Source organism: Dipteris shenzhenensis, chromosome 19 (assembly GCF_047967505.1).
Source record: "Dipteris shenzhenensis isolate YYH24624 ecotype China chromosome 19, Dip_SZ_1.0, whole genome shotgun sequence".
Classification (NCBI taxonomy): Eukaryota; Viridiplantae; Streptophyta; class Polypodiopsida; order Gleicheniales; family Dipteridaceae; genus Dipteris; species Dipteris shenzhenensis.
In genome coordinates this window covers 29,097,984-29,121,079 of record NC_141614.1, presented here as the reverse complement: position 1 = coordinate 29,121,079, position 23,096 = coordinate 29,097,984, and the positions used below count along the sequence as shown (strand labels likewise).

The 23,096-nt window shown below is 44.6% G+C and overlaps 1 protein-coding gene across 2 annotated transcripts in view; it reads right to left on the bottom strand.

The window, feature by feature from the left end:
* Positions 1–1,520: 1,520 nt before the first annotated feature.
* The window catches only part of LOC147890315 (uncharacterized), a 33,796-nt gene continuing 12,220 nt past the window's right edge, over positions 1,521–23,096 (bottom strand). For both annotated transcript variants that reach the window (XM_087390985.1, XM_087390984.1), the window contains 3 exons: positions 2,814–2,890; positions 1,814–1,879; positions 1,521–1,685 (listed from right to left, as the gene is read on the bottom strand). In XM_087390985.1, coding sequence (XP_087247111.1) covers positions 1,581–1,685; positions 1,814–1,879; positions 2,814–2,890 — 248 coding nt within the window. In that variant the 3' untranslated portion in view covers positions 1,521–1,580. The remainder of the gene's footprint in view (positions 1,686–1,813; positions 1,880–2,813; positions 2,891–23,096) is intronic.

Here is a 23,096-nt window from a genome sequence, read left to right as displayed (position 1 = left end):
AAGGTATCAAGGAGGACAACATGCAAGCCAGGGTAAAATGGATACAATAGGTCACACCAAATTCTATTAGTATGCAACTACGTGATTATACTCTCTGACCACATAGCTCTCCTCTTGTTTCATATTTTTTGTTAGCCACAATAATTTTGATAAATGTAAAGATCCCATGTCTCATGTACTTCAACTTCCCTTACCATTAAAGTCATTATGTATCATCTCCTCACAGAATCGTTCCATTTGTCACTTCTTTTTTTGTTGAGTAGGATATTTATGATAGCCTTTCAATTCATGTTAAGTAGGGCATTCATGTGAGGCATATGATTCCGGTACATGGCTTCTAGCTTCCTTGCACAAGCAATCATGGGGTGATCGGTAATTTTAGTAGTTCAACAGTAGTCATGCATGCTTGTGCATGTGCACAAGCTTGCATCCATGCTATGGTAACAATGTTGTTAGTAAACCATATTAATGGAGGGCACGTGGATATCTTCACTCTTGGTAACTTCTTTGCCTTGATATATCACAAATGGTTAATCATATAATTGAACCAAGATCGATGTTGATTTACTTTGCTTGGACAAGTATAAAGGGAATAGATTTATATCATGTGTGTATGTGCAAGTGTGCATGATATGGGGGTGCATGTTGTAGAGGGCATAAGTAAAGAGAAAGATGCTTAAAAAAGCAATACTAACTCAACTAAGCATCTCTACTACAAAATGGAAGAATGACTTAAATCCAATAATTAGTGACTCCTTTAAAGTGTGGGTATCCCATCAATGCCACATGACAAGATCTCTCCCCATAGTGCTTGAAACACCCCACTCACATACGCAAACATGGACGTGTGAGTAGGTGTGCATGTTGTGTATGCATGCATCACATGTGTGCATGTGCAAAGATGCATGCATGGAAATGTACTTGCACATGCACCACAAATGTTCCTACATGGGGTTTCTAGGTTTGCATGTGTCTCTATGCTCAAGAATGAAAATCTATGCATGCACACTTGCACCTGCCATGATAGTCAAAATGGCTTCAAAATTGAAGGTTATGATTAGACAAGCCCATTATGCATGCACCATTGCACCTGCCATGATAGTCAAAATGGCTTCAAAATTGAAGGTTATGATTAGACAAGCCCATATAAGTATCAAATCCCTTCACGTCCAAAATGCTGTGATAGAATGAGGCACATTAACTAAACAAACGAGTTAGAATGCAAAGTTCTACAATTCTAGAAAGTCAAGATTGCTCGGTGGAGATTTCCAAATAATAAACCTATGGTTACGGTTCAAAGTGGATTAAGCAGGAAACCAGGTAGCACATCATGGTATAAAGACATCTTTTAGTAGGCCCCATAAGAATGGATTTCATGGAGACATGGGGGGGGCTACAATCCTGGAAATTATCTGGCATTCTAATGCTCTTACAAAGTTTTACTTATCGTCAGCAGATATGAACACAATGGTAAACTGCATTTGCAAAAACTTTTTAAAAAATTTTCATCAAGTAGGACTGGCACACTCCGTCATAATTCATAAATTGACGTTAACCTGTGCCATCCAGCCATTTGGCATTCAACAATTGGACACTTTTTGTAAAATAATAACAACAAATCCTCCTTTTGGAACGATGATCACTTCATGATATTTTGTCCGAACTCGTAAAAGCGTCATTTCTTGCTGAAATAGCGAAGTATAATTTGGTGAGGAGTTCAAACCTATACCTCTAAATAAAGTTCACTGTTTTCTGTACCATATAAGAAAGTTATTTTTAAACCATTTTAAATTGTACTAGAAAAGCATCTCACCTGAGAGTCCATGTCTCGCAACACATGACTAGCCTTCATTGTTAATGGGCTAAGAAATGCTGCATGCTGACCATTTACAACAAACATATCCTAAAGTCATACAGCTTCATACAAATAGGATGAAATCGTTGGTCTGTCATATTACATTCTTCGAAAACACTGAATACCATGACTACTGTTCTTACTGAGCAATTGATCTTATTACTTAATTTTAAAACAAAGTCAACATTGTCTTCCATTGATAACGTTCCATCATAAGGCCTAGAAACGAAAACATCCAGACCTTTGAAGAAAAGCAATACTCTTTGAAACATTTGACTTTCATATACAAATCAAATAGATGAGCAGCACCTATTCTTTTAAAATTCAGACTTGACAAGGTCTGGTAACGTAAAGTCCTCACAACAAGCATGCCCCATTTTAGAGACTTTCTTAGGTCTTCCTGACATATTATGACTTATATCAACTTCATTGTGTTGCCTGTCTGAGAGAAATATTCGCATCCTGACATGATATACAAACTTTTGGCTAGAATTTATTCCATCAAAGCAAGAGAGTTTCCAATAACATATTTCCAATACCTTTTACTCTTTCTATCTAATTTTATAAATTTTCATTCTATGCAATTTCATAATGTGAAATACTAAATTATTGTATCATGTTCTCTCCAGAAAAGAAAAGAAACATAGAAAGCTATGCCCAAGTGTTCTGTGCATATTCTTTTGTGGAATCCATATTCCATAACGTTTATATATGCAGCAGAAAAACACAATATCTAGTCACGGGTTGATCCTCTGAATAATGACCCCTTGAGGTAGAATAATTTCATAGACTTGCACTGTAAATAGCATGCCTCTAGAATTTACACAGATCAATGACACAATGTTGGAAACAGTCATATAGCTTCTCAAAATGCCCTAAATGAAAGCCTCTTTCATCCAAAGTTACAGCAAGAGTGGACTTGACACTTAAGTGTAAATCAAATTGGCACATCATTTACCCTTAAAGTTGTCGGCTGATCCATTGTGCTCCTGATTGGAATCCCCATATCGGTGACAATCAGTGTCCCAAGTATACCTGTAAATTTCATCCATTTATAATTCAGTAAATATGCATTAAAGTTATATGCAGTTAATTCACCCTGTGCTCCTGAACATCATCCAAGGAAACAAAACTCAATGGTGTACGTTGTCTTACTTGAAACTTAAAAGAGTAGGATGAATTTTGTCACTCTTCGTGCTCTTTCTTGTGACATGTCTGAAAATTCCTTATCTAATGAGGCAATGTTTGACAGAAATCTTAATTTTGGATACTGATAGGCTGCATATTTTGTCACTCTTTGTGCTCTTTCTTGTGACATGCATGAAAAATCCTTATCTAATGAGGCAATGTTTGACAGAAATCTTTTGGATACTGATAGGCTGCATATGTTAGCATACAAGAGCTTGCATAACTTTATAAGAGAGGCAGGTGCAGAAGGAGCAGAGAGGTGAAGGAGAACGAGCAGAGGAAGTGGTTCCTTAAATCAGGACTGAGCAGCTCAAACCTCCCAAGGAGGGACCAGATGGATGAGGCAATGATGCCTTGGTACTACTTATCACAGTGGCAGAACTACACAGGGCACAAGTGTACACCTAACAATGTGGTAGACCTGTCATTGTAGTTATTATTGCAAATGGGAAAAGACTATGTCTAATGGGAAAAGAGTATATCTAATAGTGGAGCAAAGATACTCTAAAATATGCAGATATACAGGGATTATTCGGCATTCAGCATTTTTCACATACAGGATTCACAAGTAGGCTAGGAGTCTGTCTGAGGGGGGCAGGCCTGAGCTATAAACTCTCCACAATCATTGTAACAATGTGTATTGGAGAGTGGATCTTTTTATTCTATACTATGTTTTGCACTATTTGTCTATGGTTTCCCCAGCCTACTTAGTCGATAGTGTAGGTATTGTGATGTTCTTGGGCCTTTTATTATTGTCAAATGGGGTTCTTTAGGCATGTAACACTCCTTGCTGCACAACAGCCATAGGCTGATAGTGATACCTCTGCAATGTCATCCCTCACCATATTTTGGCAATCATAGTAGAACTTTTTGTAAAGATGTCAAAGGAGTGTTATCCAGAGTAGTCTTCCAAACGTATGACTTTCAAGCTAAAAGGTGGCCTGGAACCTCTGTCCAGTGTTATCATGCAAATCAGCTGATAGCTTGAGGGATTCAATAAGAAGACATAGAAGAAACTTAGGACAGCTACAAGCGAGTTACATCTTGGGCACACATGGGTTCAAGTGGGTATACTCACGCTAGTGAAGCTTCCTAGGAGGTCTCTAAGGTACCAAAATTGATTGAAGAAGTGGTGGTTCAATCTTGATTGAGACTTTGAGTCACCAAGCCAGGAAGAGGAAGCACGAAGCCGAGAGCATGATGTTGGGGTAAAGGCACATTGCCACCCCTTTATTAAAGATATGACACCTATGACTGTCTTAAGACAGTCATAGGGTAAAAACCTAATCCTAATAAAACTTAAGAGTTTGTGGTGTGGCTCATCACTTCACACCCGCATCTTGAGTGTCTCTTCTCTCTCTCTCTCTCTCCCCGTTGTTCTTCTCCACCTTACCTTCCCCTTCAACTGGTATCAGAGCCAGCCTCTCTTCTCTCTTCCCCCTCTACCTCTACCTATCCTGAGCCCGGGCAGCAGACCGAGGCAGCGCACCGGCAGCCCACGCGGGTGAGCAGGGCAGCGCGCACGGGCTGCAGCGGGTCTGTGAGCAGGGCAGGCGGCGCGGGACAGCAACGCGGGGTGACGAGACGTAGCGCAGGCAGCAGCGCAGGGCAGCGCAGGCAGCGCGTGGGCGCAGGCAGTGCACGCGTGGGCGCAGGCAGCCGTACAGTTGTGTACGGACGTACGGCCGTCTGTACAGCCGTACGGACACCGTACTGTCGTCCGTACCGCCGTACGAACTGCGACAGGGAGGTGCTTTTTCGTTGGGAGCAGCGTCAGGCATCTAGGCACCGCAAGCCTAGGAAGCATTCGAGAAGGAAGAAGAAAATCTCAAATTTCGAGAAAAGTACAGCAGGAACAGCGAGGAGATTTGGAATTTTCCCGAGGTGCATGGTATTGCGTGAAGTACAGCAAGTACTTTTCTTTTATTTCCCTCCTGTTTGGAGGAGGACTTGTGCGCAGATATCGGAATTTAAGCATTTGACAGAGGATATATGCTTTTACTGGGTTTGAATCTCAGTTTACGGGTGAGCAAATCATAGGGCTTTTGCCCGGCAGTTGATGCTTTGTATGCCTTGAGGTAGTGTGGTGCCAGAGTGCACACATTTGTCTCGATTTCCGCAGTGTGGAGGTGACATTTTCTTGCAGGTCACATTTCTTGTGCAACACTCAGAGAACCTCAGTTGAGCCACGCTTGGCCAGAGCGCATCGAGTTTACTCGGTCCCTAACTGTCCATCGTTGACAGTGCTCAAAAGGTTCCTCATTGAGTGTTTGTACGTTGGGATCTGTGTATGTCACTTCTACACAGGGCAGTATATGCATTACACTGTTAGTTGATTTTGTCAGAGAGATTTGCACATTGTATGCCTTATCCCTCATTGTTGAGGTTGTTTTTCACTTGGTACAGGTGTCAAATCAAGGGGCTTTTGCCCAGATTTTGCTTGAGAGCACTTGGGTTACTGTCAGAGATCTTCAGATGCCTTTTATCCCCTTGGCAGAAGGGTGATTGCTTGGGATTTATCCCATTTTCTGTTGCAGGTTTTGTGACAGGCTGAAGTGTCTGGAGCTTTTTTTTTCAGTAAACAAAACAGTGTATGCCAAGTGGTTTATGCATATTAAATCAGTGCAATACCTCATCTGAGGTGGGAGAAGTGATCAGGACAGCAGTGTTTACAGCAGTGTTTTGTGCTTTGTCAGCTGATGATGCACTGTTAAAGCGCTTGTGGAACAGCTGCAGCATTCTGAAGTTACTGTTTTATGCCTATTTGAGCACGGTACAGTGTGTCAGAAGGTACAGTAACTGGAGGGAATTTTCTGTTTTGATGCAGATTTTTTGACAGTAAAAACAGCACTATTGTGAGTGCTCCTGGCTCTTGATAGAGCAGGTTTTTTCTGAGAAATCAGAATTTTATTTTGACTTACAGGGAGTCAGGTACTTTCCTTATCTGATATGGCATCAAGGGGAAGTGAATCATCAATTCTGAACATAAAGAAGTTGGAAGGGGCACACAATTATGCATTATGGGCAGAACAGTGTTTGAATGTACTTCTGCTAAAGAAGATTTCTAAGCCCATAAAGGTGAAGGGTGTCAAGCCATCTGACATGGCAGATGATGAATGGGAAGAGCTTGATTTGTCCGCAAGGGCAGCTATCATGCTTACTATTTCTGATACTCTTGTGTTCAATGTTCAGGCTGAAAAGACCTCTTATGGCCTATGGCAGAGGCTAGCAGAGTTGTATGCCCAAAAGAGTTCAGCCAGTAAGGTTTATTGGTTGAAGAAGCTGGTTGATCTTCGCATGAAGGAAGGTACAACTATGACCTCACACTTGAGTGAGTTCAATGCCATCTTTACACAGCTGATTGCACAGGGTTTGAATCTTGATGAGGAGTTCAAGGCTACCTTCTTGTTGTGTACCCTCCCTGAGAGTTGGGACACTTTCAAGACCACCCTGTCAAATTCAAATGTCATTCTTATGTATGCTGATGTGGAGATCTCTCTCCTTATGGAGGAGATGAGCAGGAAAAATAATATGGGCAGCAAGTCTTCAAATGCTTTGCAGGTACAGGATAGAGGCAGGACTCAGCAGAAGGGGAGATCTGCTAGTAAGTCCAAATCCTGCAGTCAGTCCCGTGGCAAAAAGGATATTGAATGCTTTTATTGTGGCAAGAAGGGACATGTGAAGTCTAAGTGCTTCAAGTTCATACGGGATCAGAAAGCCAAGAAGGCTGAAACAAAGGATGCAAGCAGTGGAGGCAAAGGCAAAGGCAAGGCCAAGGAGGATGACTTGGATGCAGTGAATGTTGCAGCAGAGGATAGTGACAGTGACAGACATGATGTTTTATGCTCTTCTGCTGTAATTGCACATACTTTGGTTATTGATGGCCATGACATGCACACCTGGCTCTTGGATTCAGGTGCTTCTTTTCATGTTACTCCTCATAGGGAGTGGTTTACTTCCTACACAGGTACTCATGGAGTTGTTCATCTTGGGAACAACTATGCATGTCAGATTGCAGGGATTGGCAGTATACAGATAGTATTCCCTGATGGACGCATATTTATGCTTGATGGTGTCCGCCATGTGCCGCAAATCAAGAAAAATCTGATTAGCACTGGCTTGTTGGATGACAGTGGTTACCACACCACATTTGGGGATTCCAAATGGGTGATTACTGATGGCCAGGTTGTAGTGGCTGAGGGTTATAAGAGTGATACCTTGTACCCTCTTTATGTTTCCAGTGTGGGTAATCATGTTGTTGCCATAACCGAGCTGCCAAAGGTTTCATTGTGACATAGCCGGTTGGGACACATGTCTGTTAAAGGAATGCAAGAACTGTCACGTTTGGGTTATCTGCCGTCTCTTTCTTTTTCAGATTTGCCTACTTGTGATCATTGCATATTTGGCAAGCATTCTGTGACTCCTCATAAGAGGAGAACTCCCCAGAATAGAGCACCGCTTGATCTAGTGCATACTGATTTGTGTGAGATGCCACAGTTATTACTAGGGGGTGCAAAGTATTTCATTACTTTTATTGATGATGCCACACGCAAAGTGTGGGTCTATTTCTTGAAGCATAAGAGCGATGCCTTAGATGCTTTCAAGAAGTTTGTCGCTCAGGTTGAGAATCGGACAGGTCGTAGGCTGAAATGCCTCAGATCCGATAATGGGGGTGAGTATGTGTCACATGCTTTTGTACAGTTTTGTGAAGCTAAGGGCATTAAACAGGAACTCACAGCCCCTCATAATGCATCTCAAAATGGTGTAAGTGAGCGGATGAATCGAACTATTCAGGAGAAGGTTCGATGTATGTTGTCTTATGCTGCATTACCCCATGGCTTTTGGGCAGAAGCCGTGCAAGCAGTAGTTCACATTATTAACAGGTCGCCAAACAAGGCTTTGGAGTTGAAAGTGCCAGAGGAGGTGTGGTCTGGCAAGCCACCTTCATATAAGCACTTACGTGTGTTTGGCTGCGAGTGCTTTGCTTATATACGCAAAGAACTGCGCACCAAACTGGAGCCAAAGTCTTTCAGATGCATCTTCATGGGTTATGGTGACGAAGGTGAAATGGGGTACAGGTTATGGGATCCCGTTAAACGGAAGATTATACGCAGCAATGATGTCATCTTTAAAGAGGATAGTGTACACAAGGAACCCGTGCAACCTGTGGAATACAAGAGGGTTATTTATGATGATGTTGGACAGCAAAGAATGCCCATTTATATGCAGCAGCAGGCTGCTGCAGATAACCCTGTTCAAGAGGGTATACAGGCTGAAAATCAGCCAGATAATTTTGCCAATGATGCACCACTGGATATGCCAGCAGATGGGGCTGTAGAACAGCCAGATATGGTGGTACAGCCACCCGTCATGCATGACGAACAGGCTGGACAGCAGCCTAATCTGGAACATTTTGTTAGTAGGAGCACCCGTATACAACGGCCTCCTGCCAGGTTTGTTCCAGGAGCCAATAATGTGGCTGATTTTATCATGCTGACAGATTGTGGTGAGCCTTCCAGCTTCAAGGAAGCTATGGGAAGAACAGAGAAAAGGAAGTGGGAAAAAGCCATGCAGTCAAAAATGGACTCCCTACTTCAAAATGATACATGGGACTTGGTGCAGCTACCTGCAGGCAGAAAGGTTTTGCCATGCAAGTGGGTTTACAAAGTCAAAGTGGATTCAAATGCTTTACCGAGGTATAAGGCCAGATTGGTTGCCAAGGGATTTAAGCAGGAGAAGGGCATTGACTTTGATGAGATCTTTTCCCCTGTAGTCAAGATGACTACTTTGAGAGCAGTGTTAGCTCTTGTTGCTCATGAGGACATGGATTTATGTCAGATGGATGTGAAGACTACTTTTCTTCACGGAGATCTCCATGATGAGATCTATATGAGTCAGCCAGAGGGATATGCTGTTAAAGGGAAAGAGCAGCTTGTGTGTAAGCTCAAGAGGAGCTTGTATGGACTCAAGCAGGTGCCAAGAGAATGGTACAAGAAGTTTGATGCCTTCATGCAGTCCCAAGGGTATCATAGGTGTGAGACCGATCATTGCTTGTACACCAAACGGGCAAAGGATGGCAGTTTGATGCTACTCATTCTATATGTGGATGACATGCTGATTGCCAGCAAATCTCAGCAGGAGATTAGTGCTTTGAAGAAACAACTGCATAAGTCTTTTGACATGAAAGACTTGGGTGATGCAAACCATATTCTTGGCATGCGGATTACTCGTGACAGGTCCAAGGGACTTTTGTTTCTGTCACAGAAGGAGTACATTGACAAAGTACTGCAGTGGTTTAAAATGGAGGGGGGGAAGTCTATTAGTACCCCATTGCCTCCACATTTAAAACTCAGCAGTAAGGACAGCCCCAGATCAGATGATGATAAGGCTGAAATGGCCAAAGTTCCGTATGCATCTGCAGTTGGTTCTTTGATGTATGCCATGGTTGCCACTCGTCCGGATATTGCTTTTGCGGTGGGAGTCATCAGCAGGTATATGGCAAATCCAGGCAAGCGGCACTGGGAAGCAGTGAAAGGTGTCTTGAGGTATCTCAAAGGTACCAAAGACTTGTGCATATGCTATGGTAGGCAAGATGCATTGGTGCATGGTTTTACAGATTCAGACTATGCAGGGAATGCAGATAACCGGAAGTCTACTACCGGTTATATTTTCACATTTGCAGGAGGTGCTATATCATGGGTGTCTCGGTTGCAGAAATGCGTTGCACTGTCAACTACTGAAGCTGAATATATTGCAGCCACTGAAGCTTGCAAGGAAGCAATATGGCTTACTCGGCTGGTGGGAGATTTGAGCATTACAGGAGATATGCCAGTTTTGCATTGTGATAGTCAGAGTGCTATCATGTTGGCAAAGAATCCGGTCTTTCATCAAAAGACCAAGCACATAGATGTGAAATATCATTTCATGAGGGAGGTACTGGAAGACAAGCGACTTGAACTTGTGAAAGTGCATACTAATGATAATCCTGCAGATTTGCTCACTAAGAGCTTGCCTACAGAGCGGTTTGCACATTGCCGCCACATCATGGGATTAGGATGAGACCATTCTTATTTTATGGTCTTGTATACAGTAACTGTATATTGCTGTAATTTTTATTCTTTTCTCCCCTTTAGGCACATTGGCCTTTAGGTGGGAGGTTGTTGGGGTAAAGGCACATTGCCACCCCTTTATTAAAGATATGACACCTATGACTGTCTTAAGACAGTCATAGGGTAAAAACCTAATCCTAATAAAACTTAAGAGTTTGTGGTGTGGCTCATCACTTCACACCCGCATCTTGAGTGTCTCTTCTCTCTCTCTCTCTCTCCCCGTTGTTCTTCTCCACCTTACCTTCCCCTTCACATGAAGTAGAAGCATCTGCAAAAGTAGTTAAGGAGAAAAGTGAGCATAAGTAAGAACAAGCTAGCGCTGAGGTCTAGCTAATGCAACACCTTCCACCGTGGTTTGGGCATCCCCCACTCTACAAGCCCTCTGTGTCACACAAAATGCTAGGCTGCCCATGCAATTAATTAAAATATATAAGAAAACACAAAATCTCAATGGACAGATATTGAAGATCATGTGAGGAAGTTTCATTAAAGCAGAGATTTATATATTTCCCTCTTCCTTGTAGGATGCAGCGGACATCTGATTCAGCCACCATCAAGATGAAACCTAGTGAAAGCGTTTATAAGTTGTAAACTCGGATGAAGGTGGTTGCTACAAAAATGGCTAATCGACACAATCATGTGGTAGTGAAGCAAATGTTATTCAGGTTTCTTCCTCAGTCTATAGCAGCACAACTCATTTACAATCTTCTTGAGGATGCAACACTCCAATATTTGTTAAGGAAGCTGTGAGGATAAAGTCTCCCAGCCCTCGAACCACAGGTCCCAACTCTACTACTACCATGAACTTCAATCACTAGCAACGCATAACACAAGATCTTGAGCAGCTCAAGCAAGAACTCAAGCAAAGACAACTCAAGAAAAAGGTCAAGACAGAAGCATAACTAACTCCTTCAAGGCTCAAGTTAGAAGCAGTCTGTGGTGTGCTGAATTCCAAGTCTTGGGGCATGGGGGTGGATATTGAACCTTCTTTTCTAGATGTGAATACAAACAAGAAAATAAGGTAGCCAACATGTCGGGGGCTTGTGATGTGCTACACATATAGAGAGTACGGATACAACCAAAACTAGTTCCCATTAGACGTGACAGTTCCATCCTTTGTTTAATGCAACAGTACAAACCACTATAATTAATATTATCTAAGAATATGGAGGCTAATGTGACTGACTTGCATATGTTTGTTGTGGTGTTAGTCGACAAAACTCAAGGAGATAATCAGAATGATAGTTAGTATTATAGCAAGGAGCTCAAGGAGATAATCACTTGATCAAAGCAATGACCGGGGCTCTACCCCTTGAATGTGGGGTGGCATCAAACGGAGGAGCCAAAGCAACATTGAAAAGAGAGGTGAAAACAACAACAAAGAAGAGGCGAAAGAAAAATTCAATGGGCCTAACCTACCATCTAACACCAAAAGTTCACCTACTCCAAAAATGGTTGCAAAAATTATGCATAGGTTGGAAGCAACAGCAAGCAAATAGATTGGGCCAATGATGGTACCAGAGGCCCACTGCTTCTCATTACCTATCTAAGAGTAGAGCCTACCTACGAAAGTATCCACAACAAAATGAGAGAATATAGCACGGAAAAGAAGACTCAAGACTAGATGAGGATTGACTGTGGATGTCATTCCCAAAGCAAAAGTTTCCTTCAAATACAAACATGGCCAACTATCCAAGGGCACTAGAAAACCCATCATATGTGGGATAACTGCTCCTATGCCTCTTTGAGTCAAGATTTAAAGATATGCATGGATCCGTCGACCATTTAGATGAGAGATGTACTGGCTTTTTTGTATCAAACATCACATGTCTCCAACACACTCGTAAGACCAGTACCTAGCCAAAAGCGCAAACAATAATATATCACAAATTTCTTCTATACATGTGAAGAGCCATGACCCTGAGCTCGATATCCACATTTGTCGGGAAAGTATGAGGATAGAGACAAGACCAGTGAGCATATGCCCCATTCATCAAGGCACTCTCGTTGCAGCCTCGCAAAACACCAAGCCACTTTGTGGGTTCCCCTAATTGAGCCCTATAAAGTGAGCCATGAGCTTAGATGTTAAACATACTCTAGAGGCCTTGGGAGTCCCCCCAAGATCCCTACCATGCTCATTCTTAGCTTCAAGCACTCATACTTGATCCTGCTTGCCCCACGACACCAAGCTCTTTCAATAGAGCCAATGAGTAGAGGGAGGTGATAGATGCGAATCCCATACATGTTTCATCAATACCAAAGGCCATAGTAGCCCAATCTCCTCCAACTCTAAGATGGCTCTTACTACAAGTACTTTCTTTATATAATTTCTTTCCATCACATATTCTAGAAGTGTACTAAACATCTCTAGTTTCCCTACATGGGAGGTATGAGCACAATGTATCTAAAATATTGGTCTCATAGGTTTTTTTGATGTTCAGCAAAGTTATGGGAGGCTTGAAGGCTCAATACAAATTCTAAGATAATGTAGAAAGTTATTCTTGTGGAACTAGGAGATGAGGAAGTTCTTGTACATAATGTTGGGATATCTCAAGGTGTATGCCTCAGGCACACCTTATGTTTCTATGTGTGAGTGCTAGAGGCACAGTTAGGTGCCCACAAGCACAGTTAGGTGGTGGAAAAGCCACATAGGATGATTGAGTGAATCTAGGAGCAGATTGAGGAGATGATTGTGAAGCTTTGAGGTCATCAGTGATGTCAGTGACCTTGTATGAGGTGCCTACTTAAGGACCTCTTTCTTCTTCATTCTATAAGCAAGTATTCTGATTTTGTGTCCACTCTACTCTTTCCTTTCAGCATTCCAACATGGTATCAGAGCCATTTGATCCCCCTTGAGCCCATTTCTGCCACATCATCATCTTCTTCTTCATCTTCTTCTTCTCCATTTTCCTCTTTCTTCCCAAAATCTTTGAGAGCTTGGTTCTCCACCTACAAACGACCATTGCCCAAACCCTCTGAGCTGGAAACTCCTCTAGTATGGGCGAACTTCCACCTGCAAGCAATTGAAGAAAAAACGTCTGTGGTGGCTGCCATTCTCCAAACAGCGAATTTCTTCTGTTGCTCAATACTCCCTGCCTGCTCCGCCATTGCCTGAGCCCTCTTAGGAGTAGATGGGCGACCTCAAGACGAAGATTTTGAGCCATTTTTCAAGTCATTTGGTTCAGTAACGAGGGAGAAATCGTCAAAACTCAGTTTCAGCCTGTAGCAACTCTCCCGGGCAAAAGTGCGCACCATTTCGTCCAACCTCTGTGCTGGACCTTCTCTGGTATATGAGCTTTCTTTTGCTTCAGAAAGCCCTCTTTTCCTTGCTTTGAAGAGTGTGATATGAGCCCTCCAAGTTCAGCTCTCTAGTTTTGACAGTTTTGACATACTTTTAAAAATGATGCTACATAAAATGCTACTCTAGCATTTCTGGTCATTTGAAGTTTTCAATAACTTCACTATAAGTGTTGCTTCAGTTTTGTTTTGACTTGCTAGACCTGGTTGTGATTGGAAAGTGTTTATTTCATTCACTTCTATGAAGCATGCAAAAGTAGCATCATTGTTTGAAAACTAGTCACTACTATTTGCTACATCAAGTGCCTATACTTTGGAAGTATTTCAGTTCTTTTTCACTTGTAAGAGAGAAGACACTACCCAATACTTGGGTTAGAGCCTCTCATGGCTTGCTTATGCCAAATATGTGAAAAGCCAAAACATAAAGCAATGTCTTGTTATGCTACAAAGGATGAAAATGCCAACCTGACTTCCTTATTGAAGATTGCCAAAACAATGGTTGCCAAAAAGGAAGCAACTACAGAGATCTACCCTCTCATGGCACTTTTATTTGACTCCAAGTACAAGAAAAAGATGAAGGTCAGACACCTAAGATATGCTTCTCTACACAACTATGGAGATGACAAGATAATTGTTCTCTTGAAGGATATGACTTTCAAATCCACTTGTTCTATCATAGTACCATCTTATAAGGCACTAGAAACTGCCCATGTGGTAAGACCTTGCCTTGACATGGATATTTTGCCTCCACAAGATGAGGCATCCCATGAAGATTATGCATTTTAAATCATCTCTATGTATGCTCCAGATCTCTCTTTTTATGTAAAGGTACTCAGCCTGGATAGTCCTCCAAAATGAATGAAAATAAATTATTGTGTGTTGTGTGTTTTGTAAACACCTCTGGTCACCTTATGATGTAGGCCATGTGTATGTTTTTGTTCCATGGTACCTCTTGCAGACATTGTGTGCATGTACATGCAAGGGAGATAACCATTGGAAGGTATGTTTTTATCCCTTTCTGTTTACCTTACACCCAAGGGAACCCTTGCTAGCATGAGAACCTAGCCATAGATTTATCCTTGACCACCATGAGATGGCATGAGAAACTATGAGACTAGATGTATCCTTGACATAGCCTGAGACATTTCCTTGAGGGGGGGTTTGTTGGGATATCTCAAGGTGTATGCCTCAGGCACACCTTATGTTTCTATGTGTGAGTGCTAGAGGCACAGTTAGGTGCCCACAAGCACAGTTAGGTGGTGGAAAAGCCACATAGGATGATTGAGTGAATCTAGGAGCAGATTGAGGAGATGATTGTGGAGCTTTGAGGTCATCAGTGATGTCAGTGACCTTGTATGAGGTGCCTACTTAAGGACCTCTTTCTTCTTCATTCTATAAGCAAGTATTCTGATTTTGTGTCCACTCTACTCTTTCCTTTCAGCATTCCAACACATAATGGTGGTGCAGAAAATGGTTCTCTATGGATGCCAAGCTTGGGTACCTAGACTCAAGGAAATATTGGAAAAGAGTTGTGGCAATATAGAAATCGTTTCTCAAAGGAGTGTTGGGATTCAAGGTGCAAGCCCCTTACTCTATAATGCTAGAAGACACAAGGATGATACCTATGGAAGGGGAAGTAATTTGTCACCACATTCACTACCTTAATATAGTGGCTAAGATGGATGGAAATAGACTCCCACATAGACCTATGGATGCAACAAAATATGATGGCTGGTACAGAGATGGAATTGAATGGCTGGAGTTTTGGGGGATAAAGGACATAAATCTACTTCAAAAGAGGGGAAAATTAGAGAACTGATAAAAAAAAATGTTGCATAATGTATGGCATAAACCACGAAACATCTCAGATCTCTCTTAGAGAAGGGAAAAAAGTTTGCTTTACAGTATTGCGGAATATTGCTTTACTTTAGAGATTTGAAAGAATGGAAACTGATATGTACAATCTTGCTTGAGATAAGATGAACACTTGATCAAGGGGCTAAGACCCCCCCCCCCCCCTTATCCAGGCTCTTTATTACAATGAGATACAAGATCATCATGGTGTTGAAGTAAATCTTATCAACACCTTCCAAACTTGATACCAAACAAGAAGGATGCAGACTATAGCATGAGCTACCTGCACAATTACCATTGCTTCCACACATCAGTAAGCCTAGCCAATGCTTTGAAAAGGAGATTCTGATTTCACATAATTATGTGCTTCTTGTTCCCCGATGCAACTTCAAAAGATATGTAGTAAACAATGTAAAAATCTGCTACCACTTGCTTTAAAAATTCAGTATAGCTGTTGGGAGGGAGTAGCATTGCATAAGGAAGACTTGAACCGACAAAAGGGAGCAGGATTGCATAGGTAGACGTGCTACTGTAGGACTGTGTGGAGAAGAAGCTGCAGGAGCAGCCGCTGCAGGAGAAAATGTTATAGGAGAAGAGCTGTTGTAGGAGCAGTTGCTACAAGAGAAGAGGCTTCTGTAGGAGGAGCTGCTGCAAGAGAAGGGGCTGCTGCAGGAGGAACTGCTGCAGGAGAAGAGGCCGTTGTGGGGGGGTTGCTACAGGAGGGGCAGAGTGACCACTATTAACTAGAAAAGAAATCAATGCATGAGGCTAGATGCTAGGCGTGGCGACGCTTGAGGGCCATGGAGGAAAAGGGAACGTGAGGGAAGAAGGTTAACATAGGTGGGGAAAAGGGATTAAGAGGGTTGGGAATGAAGAGGGGACGCACAAGGGGGAAGGAAGAGGGGGAAGAGGAGCATGTACATGATGGGAGGTGGAATGTAGAGATGGAGACATCAAGGGAAGAGAGACATGCTTTATTGGAAAGGAAGGATGGGGGGGAAAATCAAAGTACTAGCTAGGTGGCTTTACAAGAATGAGCGTGTTACATCAAGGAATAGCCCCCTCCTTTTATAGCTAAGAGAGAGGGTCTCTCCTAATAAATGCATCCTCCCAACATGCATGGTGTGTGTGAAAAAGTCTCCCATGTGGGCTAGGTGGGTACGCACTCTCAATTGTGTGCGACAACCCTTTGCCTCATATTTCCACATAAACCAAATCCCATATCCCAAGTCTAAGATACTCCCTTGGTCTCCTCCCAATTTTATAATTCATTCAAACATCTAGGAGAATAAGTGAAGGGTTGGCACAAGAAGTCTTGCCACCTCATCCTACTTTTTCAATTATTTAACTTGCATTCTTTGACTATCTACACCCCCCCCACATGGGCCTATTGTACATGGAGGGAATAATCCAATATAATATCCATCTCCACCTATTTTATATTACTTCTCCCATGGTCCTTGGTCCATGTCTCACTAAATGCACGCATGGGACCGCCTAGGTGGAGGGGTGGCACATGGAGGAACCATGCCACCTTACCATTTTATAATATAACTACCATGGATTATGTACAACACACCTTATGGGTCCTCTTACGTGGAAGGGTAGCACATGGTCATGCCCTGCCACCTCAACCCTGGGCCCTATGCACACCATATTTTATTATACCATTGCCACACATACAAGCACACACATATATTTATGCCTTTTACCTTGGTCAAATTTATCCATAACAGTTCCCCCCCCAGGCAGGGAATGCATAACATATCCATACCTGGGACCATCACAAATAAAGAAGGGCTTGAGATAACGCTTGTTGATCATCTTCTTGCCATATGGCTCGTGCAACTCCTTTACTTGTACAGAGCCATTGCTACGTTCCTTGATGACTTTGTATGGACCGGTCCACAGTGGAAGGGACTTTTTATCCATCTGGTGGTCCAATCTATTATCAAAGCATAGCACAACATCCCCCTCAGAAAAGTGTCTTTCTCATTCCTTGCAAATCTTAGCATCAATGCGGGCCTTTTTTCGATTCTTTTGGATCTCTATTTGATGGAGTGCAAGGCATCGGGTTTCATCTAGCTTCTCAAGTTGTACCAACCTGGCCTCTACATATTCATCTTCTGTCATCCTCTGTTCTCATGCCAATCTCAAGGCCGAAATTTCTATCTCTAGTGGTAAAACTGCCTCAGTACCATACACCAACTCAAAAGGAGTGTGATCTTTAGATGTTTTATGAGTGATGTTGTAAGCCCACACGGCTTCAGTGACCTTCTGATCCCACTGGCTCCTGTTCCCCGTGGCCATTTTCCTCATGGTTTTACAAAGGAGGCCGTTGGTCCGCTCCGTCTGTCCCATGGACGCTGGATGATAGATGCTAGAAGTACGGTGATCAATACCCATGCGATCCATGAGCAACTCCACTGATTCATTTAAGAATGGACTCCCATGGTCAGATACTATTGCCATGGGTGTCCCAAACCTTGTGCAGATACATTCAAATATGAAATTTGAAACCGCCTTACCATTTGCAGCAGGGAGGGCGATAGCTTCAGCCCACTTAGTGACATATTGAGTGACTACCAAAAGATACTTCTTTTTGCGGGCAGTCATGGGTAGGGGCCCTACAAAATCTATTCCCCACTTCTGAAACGGATGGATGGACATCACTAGGTGATGTTGCCCAGGATGCAAATCCTTCCTACCAAAGAATTGGCATGGTTCACAAGTTTTGCAATACATAGTGACATCCTTGAACAAGGTCAGCAAATAGTACCCAGCATGTAAAATCTTCTTAGCTGTATAGTCACCGGCATTGTGGCCTCCACAAAATTCATCATGATAATGCTTCAACCAGAGGGATATGCTGTTAAAGGGAAAGAATAGCTTGTGTGTAAGCTCAAGAGGAGCTTGTATGGACTCAAGCAGGCGCCAAGAGAATGGTACAAGAAGTTTGATGCCTTCATGCAGTCCCAAGGGTATGATAGGTGTGAGACCGATCACTGCTTGTACACCAAACGGGCAAAGGATGGCAGTTTGATGCTACTCATTCTATATGTGGATGACATGCTGATCGCCAGCAAATCTCAGCAGGAGATTAGTGCTTTGAAGAAGCAACTGCATAAGTCTTTTGACATGAAAGACTTGGGTGATGCAAACCATATTCTTGGTATGCGGATTATTCGTGACAGATCCAAGGGACTTTTGTTTCTGTCACAGAAGGAGTACATTGACAAAGTACTGCAGAGGTTTAAAATGGAGGGAGGGAAGTCTATTAGTACCCCGTTGCCTCCACATTTAAAACTCAGAAATAGGACAGCCCCAGATCAAATGATGATAAGGCTGAAATGGCCAAGGTTCCGTATGCATCTGCAGTTGGTTCTTTGATGTATGCCATGGTTGCCACTCGTCCCGATATTGCTTTTGCGGTGGGAGTCATCAGCAGGTATATGGCAAATCCAGGCAAGCGGCACTGGGAAGCAGTGAAAGGCGTCTTGAGGTATCTCAAGGGTACCAAAGACTTGTGCATATGCTATGGTAGGCAGGATGCATTGGTGCATGGTTTTACAGATTCAGACTATGCAGGGAATGCAGATAACCGGAAGTCTACTACCGGTTATATTTTCACATTTGCAGGAGGTGCTATATCATGGGTGTCTCGGTTGCAGAAATGCATTGCACTGTCAACCACTGAAGCTGAATATGTTGCAGCCACTGAGGCTTGCAAGGAAGCAATATGGTTTACTCGGCTGGTGGGAGATTTTGGCATTACAGGAGATATGCAAGTTTTGCATTGTGATAGTCAGAGTGCTATCATGTTGGCAAAGAATCCGGTCTTTCATCAGAAGACCAAGCACCTAGCCATGGAGGAAAAGGGAACATGAGGGAAGAAGCGTTAACATAGGTGGAGAAAAGGGATTAAGAGGGGTGGGAATGAAGAGGGAGACTATGGCACAAGGGAAAAGGAAGAGGGGGAAAAGGCGCATGTACATGATGGGAGGTGGAATGTAGAGATGGAGACATCAAGGGAAGAGAGTCATGCTTTATTGGAAAGGAAGGATGGGGGAGGGAAATCAAAGTACTAGCTAGGTGGCTTTACAAGAATAGCATGTTACATCAAGAAATAGCTCCCTCCTTTTATAGCTAAGAGAGAGGGTCTCTCCCAATAAATGCATCCTCCCACATGCATGGTGTGTGTGGAAAAGTCTCCCATGTGGGCTAGGTAGGTACGCACTCTCAATTGTGTGCGACAACCCTTTGCCTCATATTTCCACATAAACCAAACCCCATATCCCAAGTCTAAGATACTCCCTTGGTCTCCTCCCAATTTTATAATTCAATCAAACATCTAGGAGGACATGTGGAGGGTTGGCATAAGAAGTCTTGCCACCTCATCCTACTTTCCCAATTATTTAACTTGCATTCTTTGACTATCTACACCCCCACACATGGGCCTATCCTACATGGAGGGAATAATCCAATATAATATCCATCTCCACCTATTTTATATTACTTATCCCATGGTCCTTGGTCCATGTTTCACTAAATGCAGGCATGGGACCGCCTAGGTGGAAGGGTGGCACATGGAGGAACCATGCCACCTTACCATTTTATAATATAACTACCATGGATTATGTACAACACACCTTATGGATCCTCTTACATGGAAGGGTGGCACATGGTCGTGCCCTACTAGCCCAGCTGAGGAGACTGCTGCGGAATTTCCGATGGTCTGGTTCAGACGGCTCCGGCACCACCCGAGCTAGGGTCGCCTGGCAGACGGTCATTCTCCCCCAGGCAGAGGGCGGCCTCGGCATCATAGATCCAAAGCTTCAGAGTCAGGCACTTCTTGGCAAGCTAGTCATCCGCGGCCTGACCCCAGGAGGACAGACGTGGAAGCTCTTGCTACAGCATGGTCTCAGTGGGTGTACCCCCCAGTTAGGGGGTGTTTGGCAGCCTTCTATCCGATGGATCTTCACTTCAGCACCTTTGACTCAGCCCCGTTCCCCCTTCCTCCGTAGCCTCATTTCAGTCTGGAGGAAGTTGCGACACAGCCTCTCCCAGGTCCCTCCTAGCTGCCGAGAGGAGACAGACAGACAGCCCCTGATCTGGAGCAGCCAGGTCACAGGTGGTACAGGTCGTCAGCTCGGAGAGAGATCCCATATCCCTTGGGCGCTCTGGGCGCATGGGCCCGCGCACTCGTTCCGGGTTTGGAGGGACGTCTACAGTCTGCTGAGTCCAGGCGAGCTGGCAGCAACGGTAGGTACGGCTCGTGGGATCCAGGCTCGGCGAGCGAAGATTGATGCTGCCATCCTTGTAGGTTGGAGGATTCCTGTAGAGACCAGACAGCTCTTCCTGGGAGATGAGAGGTGGCTCGGACAGTTCACTCCACGAGGCATTCCTTTGGTGGTGGCAGGCCTCTTCTCGAACTCTTCGGTACACTTCTTCTCCATCACTGATGACAGTCACCTACAGAGCAGAGAGGCCATGATCGACCCCCAGCTTCCCTGGCAGCGCCTTCGCATTGTAGGGCTGCAAGGGAAGACGTGGCATATAGACCCCCTGATTATACAGGACCAGGATTGGAGACTCTGGATTTGGGAGGGCCGCTCCTTGTCAGAGGTGGAGTGGGACCCAGGGGAGTGGCGTTGGCCACCATCGGAGACCTCAGAGAACCCCACCCCCTTCTTTTCTTACAGTGCACGCACGGGTCGGCGTGCTCTTGGGGCTCTCCAGCGTGGGCTACCCACACAGGCACATAGCTGGTATGCCCAGGGGATATCCTTGGTCTTTCTTCGCACCTTCTGGAAGACTCTTTGGGCTAGCTGGCGTCCAAGGAAGATCTCCTACTTCCTTTGGATGGTGGTACACAAGGGGCTTCCAGTTGGCAGCTGGCTGAGACAGATGGGGCAGGAGGGGCATTGCCAAATGTGCTTTCAGGAGGAGGAGACCCTAAATCATTGCCTTTGGAGCTGTTCGCATGCGCAGACGGTTTGGAAGGGAATCATGGGGATCTTAGCTAGGACTACACCCGAGCTAGGACCGATCACTTGGGGAGCCGTTTGTTGGTGCAGCACTGAGCCGGGGCATCACTTGGCCTATGAGTTCTCTAGACAGGATCCCGTCTTTTTCATCACGCAGGCCACTTGGGCTTACATGGACAGCTTCCCTTGGCATCTGACAGAGACAGATGCAGGAGCGTTGCCTCGACACCCAGTTTGGGAGATCATAGGGAGCATCGCAGGCTGGCATATCTGGACTTCCAGATGCGCGCAGACTGTAGGAGCTCAAACTACCTCTACTACTCAGACCCTAGCAGATATCTGGAGCACGATCATTCACACGCTCAAGGGTCAGTGGGATCAGATACAGGGAGAGTCCCGAGCAGGGAAGGAAAAGAGACGACGTTTCCTTCGCGACTGGGATCACCGGGAGTTATTCTTCCAGCACTCCACTCAGAGTCTTCAGTGGCATTACGCCCCTCCACCGTGGCTGTTTGTCCACTCCCCGATGATTATGCCCTAGGAGGCTTGTATTTAGCTTTTTGACTTCTTGGGCTGAATCTGTTTTGTGATTACAGCCCGCTGGCCTTTAGGCCTTCTTGTACTCTCGCTTTCAAGTAATATAACTAGCACTACTTTTTGCGCAAAAAAAAATTAAGTAAAATTGTTGGGAGGGAGTAACATTGCATAAAGAAGGACTGTGTGGAGAAGAAGCTTGTTCGAGGGGCTGCTGCAGGAAGAGCTCCTGTGGGAAAGAGCTGCTGCAGAAGAAGAGGCTGCCGCAGGAGAAGCTGTTGCAGGAGAAGAGTTGTTGTAGGAGAAGCTTCTGCAGGAGAAGAGGCTGCTGCAGGATGAGCTGCTTTTGTACAGGAGCTGCTGCAGGAGGAGTGCTACAGGGGAAGAGACTGCTGCAGGAGGGGCTGCTGCAGGAGAAGATGATACTATAGAAGAGCTGCTGCAGGAGAAGAGGCCCCTGTGAGGGAGCTGCTGCAGGAGAAGAGATCCCTGTGAGGGAGCTGCTGCAGGAGGGGGGCACCAGGAAGAGGGGGAGCGAGTGTACACAATGAAGGAGAGTTTGGATTCTTTTATGCAGGAGGAGGGCAGCCTCAAGCATTGGAAATCTGGCCCAGATTGGCATGGAGGGCTGGCTTCCTTGGAAAGTGGTGGGCTGCATGGGAACTTGAGTTCATGCAGTGACAAGTGGTGCCATGTGTCATGCATGGCCCTGCCACGTCCTATGCCATGTCACAGGCTGCCATGTGTTCTCTGCCACCTCATGGGCTGCCATGTGTCCAATGCCACATTTCATGGCTGCCACATCAGCATGCCAGGTGTCACATGCTAATAGCTATAGTTATCGACTAAGGTCATTCCTACCACTCTTATTTGCCCAACCAATTTATTCAGTCTTGGGTGGTAAGGCGGGTTAGGAGAGGGGGGGGGGGGAGAGCAGCGGGGGGGGGAGAGGGAGGGCGGGGGAGGAGAAGGGGGCGGGGGGGCTGGCAGGTGGGGGAGAGGGAGAGTGGGGAGGGAAAGGTAGGGGGCAGCGGGGAGGGGGAGGTAGGGGGCAGCGGGGGGGGGAGAGGGATGGCGGGGGAGAAGGGGGCGGGGGGGCTGGTGGGTGGGAGAGAGGGAGGGCGTTTGCTACTAAAATAGGGGATTTATAAATCTTTTATTGTTTTTTATCACTCGCTTTTTTTGGCTTGCTCGCTTTTTATCGCTCGCTTTTTGGTAATCCTCAAATATATATAGAGCCTCTATGCCTACCTTTCGTGCCCACTGCATCAT